Source organism: Malaclemys terrapin, chromosome 1 (genome assembly GCF_027887155.1).
Source record: "Malaclemys terrapin pileata isolate rMalTer1 chromosome 1, rMalTer1.hap1, whole genome shotgun sequence".
Taxonomy (NCBI): Eukaryota; Metazoa; Chordata; order Testudines; family Emydidae; genus Malaclemys; species Malaclemys terrapin.
Window position 1 is genome coordinate 306,919,282 of NC_071505.1, and position 18,100 is coordinate 306,937,381.

General features: G+C 40.0%; 1 protein-coding gene across 2 annotated transcripts in view; it reads right to left on the reverse strand.

Moving 5' to 3' along the window:
* The window catches only part of MTUS2 (microtubule associated scaffold protein 2), a 289,486-nt gene extending 275,223 nt beyond the window's left edge, over positions 1 to 14,263 (reverse strand). The window contains exons 1-2 of one of the 2 annotated variants that reach the window (XM_054015375.1): positions 11,972 to 14,263; positions 9,187 to 9,427 (exon numbers count right to left, since the gene is read on the reverse strand). In XM_054015375.1, the coding sequence (XP_053871350.1) occupies positions 9,187 to 9,427; positions 11,972 to 14,263 (2,533 nt within the window). The remainder of the gene's footprint in view (positions 1 to 9,186; positions 9,428 to 11,971) is intronic. The other variant, XM_054015376.1, reaches the window with a different exon arrangement.
* Positions 14,264 to 18,100: the final 3,837 nt, after the last annotated feature.

Consider the following 18,100-nt stretch of genomic DNA (forward strand, 5'->3'; position numbering starts at 1 on the left):
AAGGTTTTATTTTCATTCAAATGAGGGGGAAAAAAACATCAAAAACTTGAAAGTTGTCACAAAATGGAACTGATGTTCTCCAGCTCTAATGGTTACCCCCATGTAAATGTAAACAAACTTTTTTGTCTTAGCAATTGGCTGATTAAGAAGTAGGACTGAATGGAACGTAGGCTCTAAAGTTTTACATTGTTTTGTTTTGGAGTGTAGTTATATAACAAAAAAAAATCTATATTTGTAAATTGCACTTTCATGATAGAGATTGCACTCCAGTACTTGTATGAGGTGAATTGAAAAATACTATTTCTTTTGTTTATCATTTTTACAGTGCAAATATTTGAAATAAAAATAATATAAAGTGAGCACTGTACACTTTGTATTCTGTAAAAAGAAGAACAGGAGTACTTGTGGCACCTTAGAGACTAACAAATTTATTAGAGCATAAGCTTTCGTGGACTACAGCCCACTTCTTCGGATGCAAAATTTGTTAGTCTCTAAGGTGCCACAAGTACTCCTGTTCTTCTTTTTGCGGATACAGACTAACACGGCTGTTACTCTGAAACTTTGTATTCTGTGTTGTAATTAAAATCAATATATTTGAAAATGTAGAAAAACATCCAAAAATATTTAATAAATTTCTATTGGTATTCTATTGTTTAACAGTGCAATTAAAAGTGCGATTAATCACCATTAATTTTTTAAATCGCGATTTATTTTTTTTAGTTAATCGCATGAGTTAGCTGTGATTAATCGACAGGCCTAAAAAAAGTGAACATTATTCTGGGATGTATTAGCAAGAGTGTTGTAAACAATAAATGAGAAGTAATTCTTCTACTCTATCCTGCACTAATTAGGCATCAGCTGGAGTATTGTCTCCAGTTCTGGGCATCACATTTGGGGAAAGATGTGGACAAATTGGAGAAAGTCCAGGGAAGAGAAACAAACATGATTAAAAGTCTAGAAAACATGACCTATGAAGGAAAATTTTAAAAAATTGGGTTTGTTTAGTCTGGAGAAGAGAAGACTGGGTGTGTGGGGGGGGACATGATAGTTTTCAAATACATAAGAGGTTGTTACAAGGAGGTGGGACTGGACTAGACCTCTCAAGGTCCCTTCTAGTCCTACATCTCTATCATCCTATGACTCTATTCCTGAAGCCTGTTCTGGATCACAGATTTCCACACTCACTGTGTCTAGAAGCTAGATGATATTAAGCAAAGTCTCATGAGAAACTGCCTTAGGAGTTAACTGAACGGAAATCCTCAAGAAGATGGCCAGAATGTATTTTGGAGAATGGCTGTAGTCCCCTTACGATTATGTCACACCATGGATAGCTCTCTCCCTTTCCAACTGCCTTTACTCCCTCCCTTCTTAACTAAGAGCTTCCTCTAACTCATCTGCTTTTTTCACTCTTGTCTCATCCCACGTTTCTCCTTTTTCATTATCCACTTTCACCTTCACACCTTTTCATTTCATTTACACACTGATTATGGAATTATGTTAAGCCCTCTCTGTTTCCTAACTCCCCATAGAAATGCATCCTGTCAGATTTTCTATGCTAGGGTGATATCGAAGCAGTACATAAGCACTTAGTATTTAATAATCACTTTAGCATTTTCCTTGCACTGTACAAAAATACAGATCGATGCAATGTATTTCAATACTGTGACTGACAATGTCTGTGGCACCAGGTGTAGAATTACATAGACTAACACGGCTGTTACTCTGAAATGTGACATAGAACAATGGAGACAGGCAGAGAACATGGCATGTAAAATGTTACTGCAGGTTGTTTACTTTAAACAGGCAGTATTAGCTGAGAGAGGGGAAGGAGAATAGAGCTAGGTTTCTAAGGTGGCAATAACTGTCCTTCATATAATTCTTCTGAAGAGATGTGTCATATTGAGACACTTCTAAATCTCCACAAAAACACACAAATCACCATTCTGCCAGCTGAAAAAGTAGGCAATGCTGTTCAGAATCATTATGCTGGAGTAACTAGGAGATACAGAACAGAGCACTATAACATATTCCTCCTTGAATTCTGAGTGTGTGATCTCTCTCTTCAAAAAACTAAGAAGCTCAACAACTCAGATCTGCCCCCAGACCCAGGTTTATCAGATTGCAGAACAAGTGAATAAAATTGAAGCCTGAATAGCATAAATACAAAATTACAGGAAGCAACTTCAAAGTGCAATTCTTATCTTCAAATCTCATTTGATATTCAGTAGCCCTGAGTGACAACATAAAAAATAAAGAAGACACAGAAGGAGACATAGTGGCACTAGTGATGTACTTTACATATGTGTGTGTGTATGTGTGTATACATGTGAGAGAGAAAAATACAGTCCTGTTTCTATCTCTTGAAAAAAAATGCATCTCCAGTGGGACTTGGAAACTCTTAGCACCTAGATGGGGGTCCTGAGCACCTGTCAGGATTGGGCCCCAGCTCATTAACAGAGAGAAAAGTATAAGCGCTTTGACTATCCTTTTATTAATAACAGATTTTGCTTTGATTCAATTTCATTTGTGTGGAGTTGGTTCAAGATTCCCACAAAATCCTATAAGCCATTAAAATGGTAAACATCATAAACTAAAAGGGGGGAAAATTTAATTAATTCACATTGCACAAGGAAAAAATATTCATAAACATCAGGAAAAAATAGTAGACATTTAATTTACTTTAAAAGATGGTCCAGGGATCACTATTTTACTTTTCAAAGTCAAATAGTCTGCCAATCAAAATCAGCCAATTCACACAAACATTACCATATTTGCTCCAAAAAGTCTTCATAACAGAGAAAAGTATATTAACAATTTATACATTAAGTGTAAAGTGTCATTAAATACTTGTTCAACACTTGATGGCTCTTGTAGAAGAGGTAAGGAAAATTTATGCAGAATAAATGAGTGTTAAGCTCTCAGAGAGAGAGAATGACACCCAACTCCCTTTGAATACATCACAATTCATTGACTTACTATACCTCCTATAGCGTTGAGCACTTTTCCCCATAACAATAACACTTTCTTAATCCTTGCCTACCCGCTTTATATCCTCTTCTTAAAGTTAGTCATCCATTTAAGCATTTCTAAAGAGCAGTACCACTAAATACGAAAATGACAGTATAACACATGCAGAGGTGCGCCATGGATTGAATATATTACACATACAGAATTGTAATCAACTCAATCACATTTTTAGCCTCATCGTGTGATGTTTACCAGCATTATACACAATACCATTCATTATTAGATTTCCCTTCCACAACACTGCCTTACTGGAGTGCAGTAATCCAATGAAAACTATAACTGCTTGAAACTAACAAGACCCTTAATGCATTGCTCTGTGGCTTGTCTGATAGCAGGAGTTCAGGGATTTAATGCTCAACTGCTTTAGAGACAGTACTGTCTTCATTATCATTATTGTCTGAGAGCCGAAATACTCAGTGCCGTGCAGCACCACCAAGGCTGGTTAAAAGAGCTGTTGTACTAAGGAAGGCAGAGCGGAGAGGAATAAAATCTCCATTACAAGGCACTGGTTCTGCCCTGGATACTGTACTGTGGCAAAGCAGATTCGTGTAGTAGTATAGTACATCACACTGTGGGACTGGCTAGTTCCTTCCATTTCCGCCACTCGAAAACCTAATCCTGCAAGACTGAAATCAGTGAAAGGCTTGTCACATTAAGGGCTCAAGATCAGCCCTCAAGTGAGTGCTAACCAGAGTTTCTTGCTTGTAGTAATGGTAGCCTAGCAAGGGGAAACACTACTTATACCACAGCTGATTATGCTTTAATCAAGCAAACGTATAAATGTGCACTTTTAAGAACAAAACATTGCCTTCATTTATATCAAGGAAAGTGCTTTGTTTTATGTGTGTATGCTTCATTTGATTATATTAAGTTTATCTAAGCTACATTTCATCCTGTTGCTCTAATACCACATAAAAAAAACAATAAGGCAGATAAAAGGAAATAATTAAACATAACACCACAACAGTCTGTCAAATTAAGGGAAATAAGTTGACAGAAAGAGATAAAAGGTGTCAAATTCCTGGAGACGTAATAGGTTTGTTCTGACCCATAAAAAAGTTAGATTCAAACAAAACAAATACTGATATTAATCTATCAGATCTGTATGTCAGACTCAGTTTTCTGGATGGGATGGGTTCTGCTAGATTGCGCTTTTCATTTCAAATTATAAACTGATGCTTGAAAAACTATAAACAAAATGGAATTCCACTCCTCACTTTCAGTGCAAAAGTGAGAGCTAAACGCAACCATTTACATAGACTCAGTAGGGCAAATTTTTAGGGGATTTAGCATATGCGAAAGTGCCAGCTTGACAGGCTTAGACAATGAAGTTCTCTATTTTTTCACATTACACATACAGCAACAGTGCAAGCTTCCCAATCTTGCTTCACCAATGTGCCTTAATCCTTCTGGATCTGAGACAGTAGTTCCAGGCCCATTCCTTCCTTGTCTTCTTCACTAAAGTGATGCTGTATGATTGAATATGACCATTTGTATCATTATTGCTACCACTGTTCTACAGTTGCAACAAATCTTGTACAAAGCAAGTCACATAAGGTGTGAATGGAAAAGTTCTGATTTGCTAAGTAAGATTATCCTGTTTATATGCATGTATCATCTTTGTATCTGAAGTTATGAATATTGGCTATGGATTGGTATTTTACATTTCTGGGTAACACCCCCCAGAGAGAATTTATATTAGGGCCAGAGAACTATGTGTTGATGGCCCATTAAGGACAGTCAGCTCACAATGGATCTTTTAAGAAATTTATCCCGCCCAGTAAGCCTTTCCTGTGGATGCCTCAGGAAGAACAGGGGATGGCTGCCTCTGTGAGTCATCAAAGCATGTAAGGGCATTAGGGCTGCCAACTTCCTAATCCCACAAAACCGAACACCCTAGCCATGCCCCTTCCTCAAGGCCACGCTCCCTGCCCCACCCCTTCCTTGAGGCCCTGCCCCCCACTCACTACATTCCCCCTCCTGGCTGCCTGGGAGAGAATGGAACCTGAGTAGAGTAATGCTGGGGAAAGGCAAGAGGAGCTGGAGAGCTCCAGCCTGGCAACTCCCCAGGCTGCAGGCCTTATGCAAGGCCTACAGAGATACTGGGGCTGCAGAGGTGTAGCCTGGGGTTAGGCAAAGGCAGCAGGTCCAACGCCCCCTTGCCAGTGATGAGTGGTTTACAGACTGCAGTTTGCCCCAAGGAGCGGGGGCTAAAGGATGACTGGCAGTAGCCACTGAGGCAAGGTGGGGATAGAGGGTTGGGGGTTACTCTGGGAGGGGAGACCCAGATGATGGGTTACTGCTGGGGCAAAACCCCAGGGTAAAGGGCACTGGGGTCCAGAAGGGACACAGGGCCAGCAGCAGGTGAGACACTGGCCAGTAGGGGCACTCTGAACCTGGTGAAGAGCTAATTCCCAGGACAACCAGCAGAAGGCGCCACACTGTTGAGTCAGGCTTTGCTACAGACCCTAATTCTGATGAAACTAGTTCAGTAACCACTCATCATAAAGTCCAGTGTCTGGGTGGTGAGCCAAGGGCTGGAATCTCTAAAGAGATTGTGTTTTTGACTTCTTGTTAACCAATGTGGTGACACAGAAGTTCACTTTTGTTACTGGCTTGGTATAATCTAATGATAGAATAACCACCAGTTTGGGGTGCCCTATTTCTCAGCACTGTGTCCTGAATTTGGTATTCTCAGGCCTGATCTACACTGGGGGGGGGGGGGGAGGAGGGGGAGGATCAATCTAAGTTGCACAACTTCAGCTACGAGAATAACGTAGCTGAAGTCGATGTACTTAGATCTACTTACCACGGTGTCTCCCCCATCGACTCCGTCTGTGCCTCTTGCCCTGGTGAAGTACCGCAGTCGACGGGAGAGTGCTCGGCAGTAGATTTATCGCATCTAGACTAGACGCTGCCCGTCGATCCAGCCAGTAATGCAGACAAGCCCTCAGCTTTGATCCATTGAGGCACAGACACAACTAAGCCAGCCAGCCAAACTGGCAGTTGTGAGAACTGTACTGACTCCAAATGCTCGTTTCACATGAGCTGTTCAATGGCTATCAGAAAATAATGGGGTTCAGCAACTGTTCACCTGAGCTGGATCTGAAGAGATGACTGAGAGGTAAAAGCTCTGTATCAAATTACCAAATCATATGTGCCCTCAAGTGAACTGAAACAATTTTTACTATATGATGGCTTGTGGTTTAGATGAAAGAAGATATTTGTTTCAGATTGGGTTCTAATAGAGAGGTGTCCACAATACAAGAATCATTCTCACAATTATTGCTAATTGATACTTTTATTGGCAGTCTAATCATTGAAGCAAAGGATAGAATAGGCACGAATGGTAGACTGAACCGCAGTTTGTTCTAGAGAGCGAAACATATTGCTAGAAAGCTGTGCGGAAGCTTACATTGCCACTGCTTATATTATGTCTGTTCCATGGTTAAAGGACATCATTTTCCCATGCTGTCACTCTGCCATACTTCATAAGCAATATATTCCTTTTCAGAGACATGGTGAAAAAAAAAAAAGATGGATAAAGATGGCTTAAGAAGTCAAAAAGCTGTCAAAGGGAAAAACGGGTTGTATAAGAGTTAAGGATCCAAACTATAAAGATGACAAAGAAAAATACTAACCAATACTGAATGGGTATTAAGGAAAGAAAATACTGCAAATAAAAGAGGCATTGCCCAGGAAGTAAAGGAAAACAATAGAAGATACTTTTAATAAATAAAAAGAATAGATCAATAAGGAAAGCCAGTGACTCACTAGAGAACAGTAGAAAGAACTTAACAACACAGGAAGAAGATCCAGCAGAAAAATTCAAGTTCTTTATCTCACTGCTCATAAGGGAAATTGGAGGTGAGATGACAGAAATGAAAATAACGTGTCTGGGGCAACACAATGAAAAATTAAAGGCATTAAGCAATCACTCCGGAACAAGTTTTGTGTCATTTAAAAATCAATAAAAACAGATGGGCTAAACATCAAGATACAGAGGGAGATGGCACAACAGATCATTAGCAGAGTTATTTTTAATAGTATCTTTGAAAGTGGTAAGATAACAATGGGCTGGAGAGATGCAAACATAATGAAATTCTTTAAGAAGGAAGCTATGGGGAGCAAAGAAATTAACTCTGGCCTTGGTGGCAGACAAGATCCTAGAGATAATCAGTGATGAGATCACAAAATAACTAAAAAAATATGACTTGATAATTAATGGCCAACTGTTTCATAAGGGATAAAGCTTCTCAGTTAGAAATTTTAAGATGACATTACAGAAAAGAAACAGAGGCGAGGCACAGACAGATACTGCTTGGATTTCCAATTGGTGTTCCATACAGTGAGAGATGAGATAGGTGAGGTAAAATCTTTTATCAGACCAACTTTTGCGGTGGAAAGTACAAGCTTTTGAGCTCCACAGAGCTCTTCTTCTGGTCTGGGGGAGGAGGCCCAATCCAGAGTGTCTGAGTTAAACACAAGTTGGGATAGATTGTTAAACAGAAGGCATAACGTGTTGGAGCCAGTCACTTGAAATGAAGTGGGCAACTGGACATTAGATTGTTAAGCACAGATTGTTTAATTGGGCAATTAAAGGTAGCAGGCAATGTGGTGCAGTACAAACTGTTTTAGCCATAAAATCAGTGTCCCTATTAAAGTCCATGGTTTTTGGTGTTTACTTCACCTACCTTCCCTCTCTTATATGCTGGGACCAACATAGCTACAACAACACTTTAATGAAGTAAGACACAATGCATAATCTAGACAAGTCTAATACGTGGAAGACAGCATGTCCTTGAATGAACAAAAAAATGGATTGGCAAAAGCAGGGATTGCAAAATGAAAAGTACAGAGTGAATAAAATAATTTTATGTATGAAAAGGATGAATAAAAATCATTCATTTGAACCATCAGATAAGTGATTAAATATGTTAGCATGCCCATTCCCTGTGTTTCCCTTCCCCGTACACTTACGATGTCTCTGAGTTTCCACCTTTTAAGGACTGTCTCATCCTTCCTTTCCTTCAAGCTCTTACATCTCCTGTCAGTGTCAATATTGATTCTAGTTTCCTTGCCCTCCACTCTGCTCCCCCTATATTCCTGTGTCATTTACAGCTTTACTACCTTATTCTGTGATCTTGTAAATTCTCAGAAGTTATGCAGAGATGGGCTTGGCTAATATTTGCAAATAGGGCCACAGAGAAAAAAAATCCAGGTACTGAGGCAATACAGCACCAATTTCACCAAGATGGCGATAGGAGGCACTGTGCTGCTGGAGGTACTGACTTTCTGATGAGATGCAAAACTAAGATCCAGACAATGTGTGCTTTTTAACTATCAAACGGCACTCTTTTCAAGGGCAGAGGTGGTGTTAAGCTCAATGTTGGGGTCATATTCCATTCTGCCTACCTAAATACCTTTGGGAGTTTTTAACTACAGCTTTACTTCTTGTCCTACATTTCTATGTAGTGTGGTATGCTGTTAAGTGGCTGCCATGTTCCATTCCAGAGAAGGCTGCATTTCAGTGGTCTGTGTACCAGATCCTATATATATATATATATACACACACACATACACACCCCCCACACCCCACCCCATTAGTCTGCTTGATCTTGTGCTGTGTTCAATGTTCTGGCACAGAAGAGGTCTGTGTCAGGCCTTCAGAAGATCAGGACTGTAGTATATGTCACTTCTCTGCCAGCATATTTTAACACTGTGAGGCACATCAGAACAGAACACAGTGTTATGGGGGAGGGGACAGAATGAGATAGTAAATTCTAAAAAAGACTTTTGTGATGGGGAAAAAAGTGTTCAATTAACTTCCCTGCTACAACAGCAAAGGTAACTAGCCTCCGACTACTGCAGATAAGACATTTCAGACACCTACAGGGAGGAGGAAGATCAGGTACATAAGCACTGTAATGACTGGTCCTGAAACTGATCCTTCCTCCTTGGCAAGAGACCCAGTAACCTTCCTACAAGTCCCAGGCTCCTTAGTCAGCAGAGCCTTACCTCAGACTGGATAAAGGCATCTTGTAGAGTGATATTAGAGCTTTCTGGTATCAGGCCAAGGTATTGCTCGTTTTGTCATATGCCTGTCTGAAAAAATAATTACTGATTATAGTTAAAAGACAGGAAGTGTTTGTAGTTTACCTGAAGCCTCAGGATGATAAAGGCTGGAAGCATTTGTTATTTGTCCTGGCTGATGGAGGCAGCTATCTGAGGATCTTTGACTTGCAATCAAAATCCTACTTTTTGCAGAGGGCAACCTGGAAACTGCACCCAGTCCTAACTGTGGTTTAAGTATCATGGCAGATCGATAAAAACTTGGAGATACCTCATAGTGGGTATATGGTGGAGAACAGAATTCTTCTTTCATAGGCCTTTTCCCAACCTATAGAGAAATAAATGAAACAGATATCACTGCAGTGTATTCACATATCCAGGAAACAAGGAGCTCACATTTTCTTGTAAAGACTATGACTAATTTCTCCTCTTTGTGATTGCTGGTTTGAGATCAGCATGGGAGATTCAAAATGTGATGGTTTGATCCTATTGATCACTAGCCATGGAATAAAAATTTCATTCACAACCCAGCCAAATGCAACACACCGCTGACCCTTGCTCTCAGAAAAAGCCTCAAGTAGTGAAAACAAAGTGACACTATTAACACCTGAAAGGTAAATCTCCTTGAACATGGAGAATGATGTGCCAAGGAAATGAGTAAAGGGAATTTTTGTTGGATGTTATTTAAAATAGTCCTTATTTGAAGATAAACTAGAGTTCTTCTTTTTTAAACAAAGACACTCATCTCTAGCAAAGTTTCTTGAATGAGCAAGTTGTCTTTTATTACAAGAATGTGGAGAATTTAATTCTTACACCATATGAATGAAACAATTAGAAACACAGTTAAAAGTACTTTTACCTAATTTCATCAGAAAAATAATCTCATTTGAGATTAATATGTTCAGATTCATTGTGATGAATAAATACAAAGAAACTTGGCCTTATTTGTTCACAAAATGACCCTGAGTCCTATGAATTTATTTGCTATTCATAAGCATTTGCCAGATAGTTTGGTATGAAAACATCAGCATACGGGCTAATCACAAACTGTTCACTTTGGCTTTTGTTATTCATTATTGATGTCTGTATGTATGTTATGTATGTAGTAGGTAACCTAAATTAGATGGTGCTGTTTCTGCTCCTTGAAACTGAAGCTTCTTAAAAGAGAGAAACATTTTTGACAAATGTGTGGTCCAATTCATGAAACTTTCACGATTCATGTCCCAGGCTGTTGTCTGAATGTTGATGAAAGTCACAGCCCCACAAACAACAGCAGAACAAATTCTCCACATAAAGGCCACGAATCTGCAAAGACCTATACATGTGCTAAGCTACACACACATGTGTAGTCCCACTGAGGCTCGGTCTACACTACAAACTTATGTCAGTTTAACTGAAATCCACCCCGAGTGCACTATGTGAATGGGAGGACTTCTCCTGGTGGCACAGCTACCAACTCTCATGGAAGTGGAGTACCTATGCTGATGGGAGAAGCTCTCCCGTCGGCTTAGGTAGCGTCTTCACTAAGCGCTACAGCTGCACCACTGCAGCGCTTTAAGTGTGGACCTGCCCCGAGTCCACCTCTTCAGGCTGTGGGCTGCTTTCCATGACTTAGGATAAAAGAACACAGCAATGTCACATACTTATGGGTGTTCACTCCTCCACAATTTGCTAAGACACATTTACACTATTGCCCCCAATTAGCACTCTGGGTTGGAGTCCAACTTTTGAAGACTTTTCTTTTAAAATATAAATCATAATTCTCTGTTAAGGACCCTTTAATATTTTCCAGTGTGAACCAGTTAGGGATTTGGGGAAGTGGGGAGTGGCTTGGAAATCAGGGTTAAATGTATTTTAAAAATTAATAAAAAATTACATAGGCAGAAGTATATCTACTGATAAATGAATTCTGCTGTAAATTACAATGTATTTAATATGACAAGCCATATCTTTTCAGTAATTATAAGCATTTAGAGGATGCGTGGCTATAGGAGCTTTGATCCTAACAGGTTCATAAGCACATCTTTAATATTTCAAAATACGTAAGATTAGCCTTAAACTATTACAGAAATCAGTTTAGAATCTTTTAGGGTTTTGCATATTTCTGCGCTGCTGTAGCACTTCAGCAAAGACACAACGTATGCCGACAGGAGGGGTTCTTCTGTCAGCGTAATTCACTACCCTGAGGGGAGAATTCTCCTGTCGACCTAGAGCTGTCTACACCAGGGGTTAGGTCAGTTTAACTGTCACTCATGGGGTGTGGATTTTTCACACCCCTGAGCAACGCAGTTATACCTATCTAATTTCCTAGTGTATACCAGGCGTGAGCATTTTATCTTTGCTCTACATTTCTCACCATAAATGTAGCCTGTTTTTCTGTTCGTTCAAATGAGAGGCAAACTCTTCTAGTCCTACTGCATGTCACCAGTCCAGAGCTCTTGCTGGACATACCTGCCAAGCTTCCTCTGGAGGAGGAAAAGCCCCTGTTTACCATAGTGTTTACCATAGCAAATAGTGACCATTTTCTACAGCTGTCTCTTCAAAAGGCTCGCCCAGGCCCATGTATGTCAGCGGAGTTAAGAGACATGCCTTTCTCTCTCTCCAATGTTCCCATTTATAGCTTTTGAATATTAGGGGGTGATTGTGTGCTTCTGGAAAGCACTGTGACAGTACGGCAGCTTCCAGCAACAGACCATTCGCCATAACCAACGTCAGTGTCAGAAATAGTTAATAAAGTTTGTTTACAATACCCACATATATCCCAGTACTGATTTACTGTTTTCAGGTTTTACCACCAATCTCTGCTATTTTCCTCAAAGAAATAAGTAAACAAACGTCAATAGGTGTACAAAAGAGGTGGTTATCTCCTTACCTCCTGTAAAAACTTTTCACTCATTTGACCAAAATGATGCCCCGGGGGTTTAATGCCAGATACCACAAGTCCCGAACCATAGATTCTTGGCTTCTGCAAGTCGGGTTTAAATTTGTCATACAGAATGTTAGATGGTTTAATATCCCCACCACTCAATATCTGCTGTTCTTTTGCCATGGGCATACCACACACAGGGGGACCATACGGCAGCTCAGTTGAGGCAAAGGAAGAGTCAAGATGGTCTATAGACTGAGGATTTCTTCTAATGTAAGTGATGATCTTAGGTCTCACGTGTTTGGGTTTGGGTATGACCGGTTTTATCTCAATGTTTTCTTCAGGCTTTTCACTGCTGTCACTCTCCGCATCACCCTTGGCTGTAAGGGAGCCCTTGGAATGCACAAGGATTGGTTTGGGGATTCCACTGTTCACAGCAGTCTTGATAGGCACTTTAGGGGATATGTTTAACAACTGGGTACTGTCAATGGGAGGTAGGACTGAGGAGGGTGACAGCTTGTCAACATGAAGTGCATAAAGTTCCTTTAAATTGCTGTTTGAAATTGTGGGCTGATTATTAACATTCACAGTTGCCACTGGGCGCAAGGAAGTTGGGACACAGAAAAAGGCATCAGCCCTTGCTGAAATTTTATAACTCTCTGATGCTTCATCTGAAAGATATTTCTTTGCAATAGCTGTCTTTTTATTCTGAACTGAAAAGCTTGCAGTTTCCACATCACTATCCTGGTTGTTTGGCTGTTCGTTTGACATTGTGTCTGTACTAAGTGCTCTGTGTTGATCTGAGAGATCAGAGGCAGACACTGTGGTGTTTTCAGCGTTCCCTTTGACTAGCATTAGTTTATTCTCATTAACTTTCATGGTTTTGCTGTAAGGGAGACTAACGTTGTGTAGAAAAGATATATGCCCACCAACTGTTTGAATGCAACTTGTACCAGCTTCAAGTAAGTTTCTATTTCTTGTAGGTGTTAGTTTGCCACTCGATTTGCTATCAAATACAGATCCAATTTCTTTGTCTGTTATGTATTCCTGACGACCTTGATAAGCTGCCCTGCTTTCATCATCATTACTTCCTCTTCCTAACCCAGGGCAGGTGTTATTACCACTTCGTAGTCTGTCCTCAGCATAGGCTACCACTTGGTTTAAGAGTGGATCCCCTACTTTACTACAAAAGTCTTGAAACTGGGGAGCTTGCATTTTGGACACTTCAGCTCCACATCCTTTCTTCTCTTGTACTAATGTACTTTCTTCTCTTTGACATCCTAGAAATTCGACCAACATAATTCTCTCAATTTTTTGTTGACAAATGTTCTTAGATGGTACAAGTGGTGGATGTTTTAGCTCCAGTTTTTTACTTGTATGACCCTGACCTAGTTGTGCTTCTGACTTACTAGAGACTTCACTGGGCTTACCACTTAAATTTAGATCTATGTGAGTAGGATGCAGTGTGCTTTTGCTGTTAACATTTGGTACATCTTCCACATCCATTTGGCTCTCTGGGATATTTACTTTCTTGTTCTCTGAGGTAGATGGTTTTGAATAAAACACCATATTTTCCTCTGAGGTATTGTCAAGTGGATGAAAAACCATACCTAGAAAATGATCCGCTGGTGTTTTCTGTGATTTCTCAGTATCACCAATCAAATGATGTGATGTATCAATGGAATCCAGTGATGCAGAAAGTGAACGTTTACACGACACACGTTCTTTTGAAAATGCTTCTGTTTTAGTAGAAAATTTACTTGATCTTCCCAAAGAAAGCCTTTTTATTCCTTCAGCCTCCATGGTCCTGATCATTTTATCCTTAGAAATATGCCGGGTAAATTCAACATCATCTTTTGAAAGAACCCCTGAACTGGTATCATTTGCACTGCTCTTCAAATTAGACAGACTTTTTCCTCGGCTAATACGAATATTCTTTGAAGTATCCTTAACTTCATCAGTCTTGTAATCTTTATCCAATTCCCTGTTTACGGTAGAAGGCAACCTAAATTCTTGTACATTGATGTCACAAATCTGAGATTCCTTAAAGACCACAAATTTATTCTGCTCTGTATCCAACTGCGTAATGTTCTCTGACCCACCAGTATGCACACTTCCAGGATCAGTTGTCAAATCACATCTCTTGACTTCCCCTTCAGTGCTTCTGACCTTTGTCATAATTTGGTTGGCATTTGTATCTCCCATACTTATTATGCTTTCATTGTTATTTTTTATTTCATTTCTGTTGTCCTGCAGCTGGGTGTAACATGGCTCACTTGGAACCAGTGATGCACTCATTTTGAAATTTCAGGTGACTGCTTTTTTGACAGTCCTATTTAAGGAGCAAGCTCTCTCTTCAACCAGTTTAACTACTATGCAGGCTTCAGTTAAAGATTTAAATTACAAACTGATCAGTAGAAAATTCTCTCTCAAGTTGTTTGGAGTCTTGTTAGATTCACATTTTTATGCTGCTTCAATTGCTTTCAGGGCAGCTTCCAGACTTGAGAAATCTTTTTGACATACAGTAGAGATTTAATTAAAGCAAGAGATATCCATTAGGTTCCCTCAGAATGAGAGCCAGTTAGTCCATTTAACCTATAAGGGAAGAAAAAAAAAATCACACATGTTGTTAACTCAGATGATGTCACTAGCAATACTCACTGTTGCATCCACAGATTAATGTTTCATAACACTTTATGTAAATTTTCAATTATTGCTAATAACAAATATTTGTAGACCATGGCCTGGTCTACACCAGAAAAGTTGTATCATAATAACTATGTTGGAAAGGGGTGCGATTTGTGTGTGTTATACCCACATAAGCACTAGTGTGGATGTAATTATATCATAGCTTTTTTCGCTTCCCATATAGGAAAAAGCCTACACTGTTATAAGCACTTCTATACCGATATAACTGAGAGAATTATGCCACTTAACTATCCCAGTATAGTTAAAATGACAACACTTTCTAGTGTCGACAAGTCCTGAGGAACAAAATTCTGGCGACTTCAGGGAAAGTATACTTCGCTTCCCTCCCTCCCCCAAATAGCAGTGATACACACACTAAGGCTATATCTACTCTAGGAGCTAGGGATGGGCTTCCATGCTTGCAGACACATACCCATCCTAGCTCAACAAGAGCTAGTGTGAGCATAAGTAGCAGCCGCGGTAGCATGGGTAGCTGCAGTGGAGGCGTGGCTTAGCCGTGTTCGCTCCACCAGTTTCGGGCAGGTTTGTCGTTGCCATGGCTAAGCCGTGCCTCCACTACCGCTGCCAGTGCAGCTGCACTACTATGTTGGGCATATTAGCTCAGATCTGAGCTAGTACAAGTACGTCTACACCAGTTGGAAATCACATCCTTAGTTCGTAGTGTAGATGCTAAGCTATGTTACAGCCATCAAAGCAAACCCTCCCTGATTTTTTTAATAGCGTGCTAAAAAGGAGCAGGCATCCTCTGTCAACTGCAATGTCTAGAAGACAGCTTTCTACACTTGTCTCCTCACATTTTATCTCAAGTCATTCAAAAGTAATTATTAATAAAGAATAGTATTTAACATGTAATAATATGTACATTTGGAAAACTAGAAATGAGCCAAAGTTGCAAAACTGAGACCCAGTTTTGAAACCACCACCAATACTCTAAGATACTGAGATTCCAGTTAGAAGGTACTGAATCAGGCCATTTTAGAGAGACGCTCTATCTATAACATCTGGATGCAAGTTTAGGTCTGTATTTCAAAATCCCTCTACGCTCAGAGGTTCCAGTTCAGCCCATTCTACAAAAGGGCCCTGATCCTAACTTTCAGATCAGAGTTCAAGTCCAGATTTGTGCATGTGCGCACACACACACACGGTTTGGATTCCGGTTTCTGGCTCAGTTCCCTCTCTAGAACAAATATTAACTGATTACATTAATTCATGAAACAGGACATTATATCAGAGCTCCATTTCAATATCACAGAACCGTATTATTATGCATCTTATCCTTGGAGCACTTTAGGATATGAATTTTAAATTAATGCTATGTTCTGCCCTTACTCCCAGAGATTAAATTATTGAACTGATTGTAGATATTTAAAGGTTTCATTTAAAATTTGGACTTTCTCCAATTAAAATCTTTTGCAGAATTACAGAACCAGAATTTACACATTAATTGTGAAGGCTAAACCCTCAGCCTACAGGGAATGACTCATGTTGCTAAATGGTGGCCCTCAGGTTCTCTGGTAGACAGTCAATGGTTAGGGTGCATGGCATCAAAGGAAAGAGATTTTAAAACAAAAAGAACAGTGAGGAGAGCCTCAGGGCTCAGAAAAGGATGGGAAAACTCAAATTCAGCCTCTACCCACCATCCCTTCCCTCTTCCTAATTCCATCCTCCCACCTCCAAAAAACCTCAAACACTATACATACTACAGTTGCACTAATAAAGACATAATAGAGAGGATACATAGCAGAATCTTGTTTTCATTATGAAATTTGCTGAGAAGGAATGAAAAATAGAGCTGATATGAAACAATGGGGTTCCTTTCCTCACCACTCCCCCTGGGGGTTAGGGAGAATATAAGAGAAGAATATCATAAACATTATGGTTCCCAGGTATGTAACCTAAGTTAATGCTATGAGTCACTATTTGACTTATTTATTTATATGGTCAGAATCAAAGGTATGAACTATGCTTATTCAGAACAAGTGCTCAGTTGTCAGTGTTCCATGCCTTTTGGGGGCGGGGGGGAGAGCAGGGGGCGGAGGGAGGGAAGGGAGCAATGCTATTGTCATAGGCTAATTTGCATTCTGTTCCATTACTTTTGTATAGAATGCATGAACAAAATAGTATTTTAACAAGAAAAAAAAAAAAAAAAACTAAAACCCCAACCTTCTCTTTGTCACTTTCCTCTCACCAGTTATGCAGATCACTTTTGAAGTACACATAAGGAAATATTATTCACAAATGTGTACTGTGCTTGCCAAATACAATTTTTCAACCAAAGAAAAACCAAAAGCCATATATATTAACCTCTTAGTCAACAAAGTAAACTTGTATTTGCTTAGCGTGTGGAATGTACGTGATTAATTTTATTGGGAATATGGTTTCCCCGTAGTGGAAAGTTGACCAATCTAACTAAATTGAAGAGATGTGCTCAGGCTTTGTTCTTCAGATAGAACTGTATTTCCCTCAAATGGAAAGCGAAACTGACAAGGACAATACAATTTCATTATTTTTTTTTAGTAGTGGGTGATCTTGGTGTCAGATATTTTGCAATAATTTAAGTTAGTTTAAAAAAAACTTTATCATGTGCTCTGCAGATTAGTAGGGATGACACCACTAGAGTATGTTACTCTCGCCCTCCCCCCTCCCCTCCTCCTGCAGGAAAACTAATAGGAGAACATCTCTGATATTCCCTCACTGAGATTCTCCCCAGTTATTCTGTCAGCTCACCAGAGGGAGGGGCTCCCCCCAAACAACAAGCAGCGGGGTCCACCACTGAATTCCACGAAACCCCCAGGATCTGATGAATCCCCTGAACCAAAAGAAGACCAAGCATATTCACACAGATGTCTCATACATTTAGGTCTCTGGCACACCCTGCAGCAGAACTCCAGTGGAGCTACACTGACAGTACTTCTGAAGCTAGCAGCAGCTGTCAGGAGCCCCCTTAAACAGGATCTCTAATGGGAAAGTAAAGGCTTAGATTCAGTAGTTCCCAACGTTGCATTACATACCCTTCCTCAATAGCACAAGGCGGATGGACCCCTCTGGCCTTTGCCCACTAACTCCTTGTCCCTTCCCCACTTATGGATTCTCGGACCCAGGGAGAACAATCTAGGCGCCACAGCAGCACCAATAAATAAATTAATAAGATAAATAAGATAAATAAATAATGTGGCTCTCAGGTGCACAATTAGATCTTAAAAAGCAACAAAGAGTCCTGTGGCACCTTAGAGACTAACAGAAGTATTGGAGCATAAGCTTTCGTGGGTGAATATCCACTTCGTCAGATGCAACGTATTCACCCACGAAAGCTTAAGCTTCTGTTAGTCTATAAGGTGCCACAGGACACTCTGTCGCTTTTTACAGATCCAGACTAACACGGCTACCCCTCTAATTAGATCTTACACATTTTTAAATGTACAATTC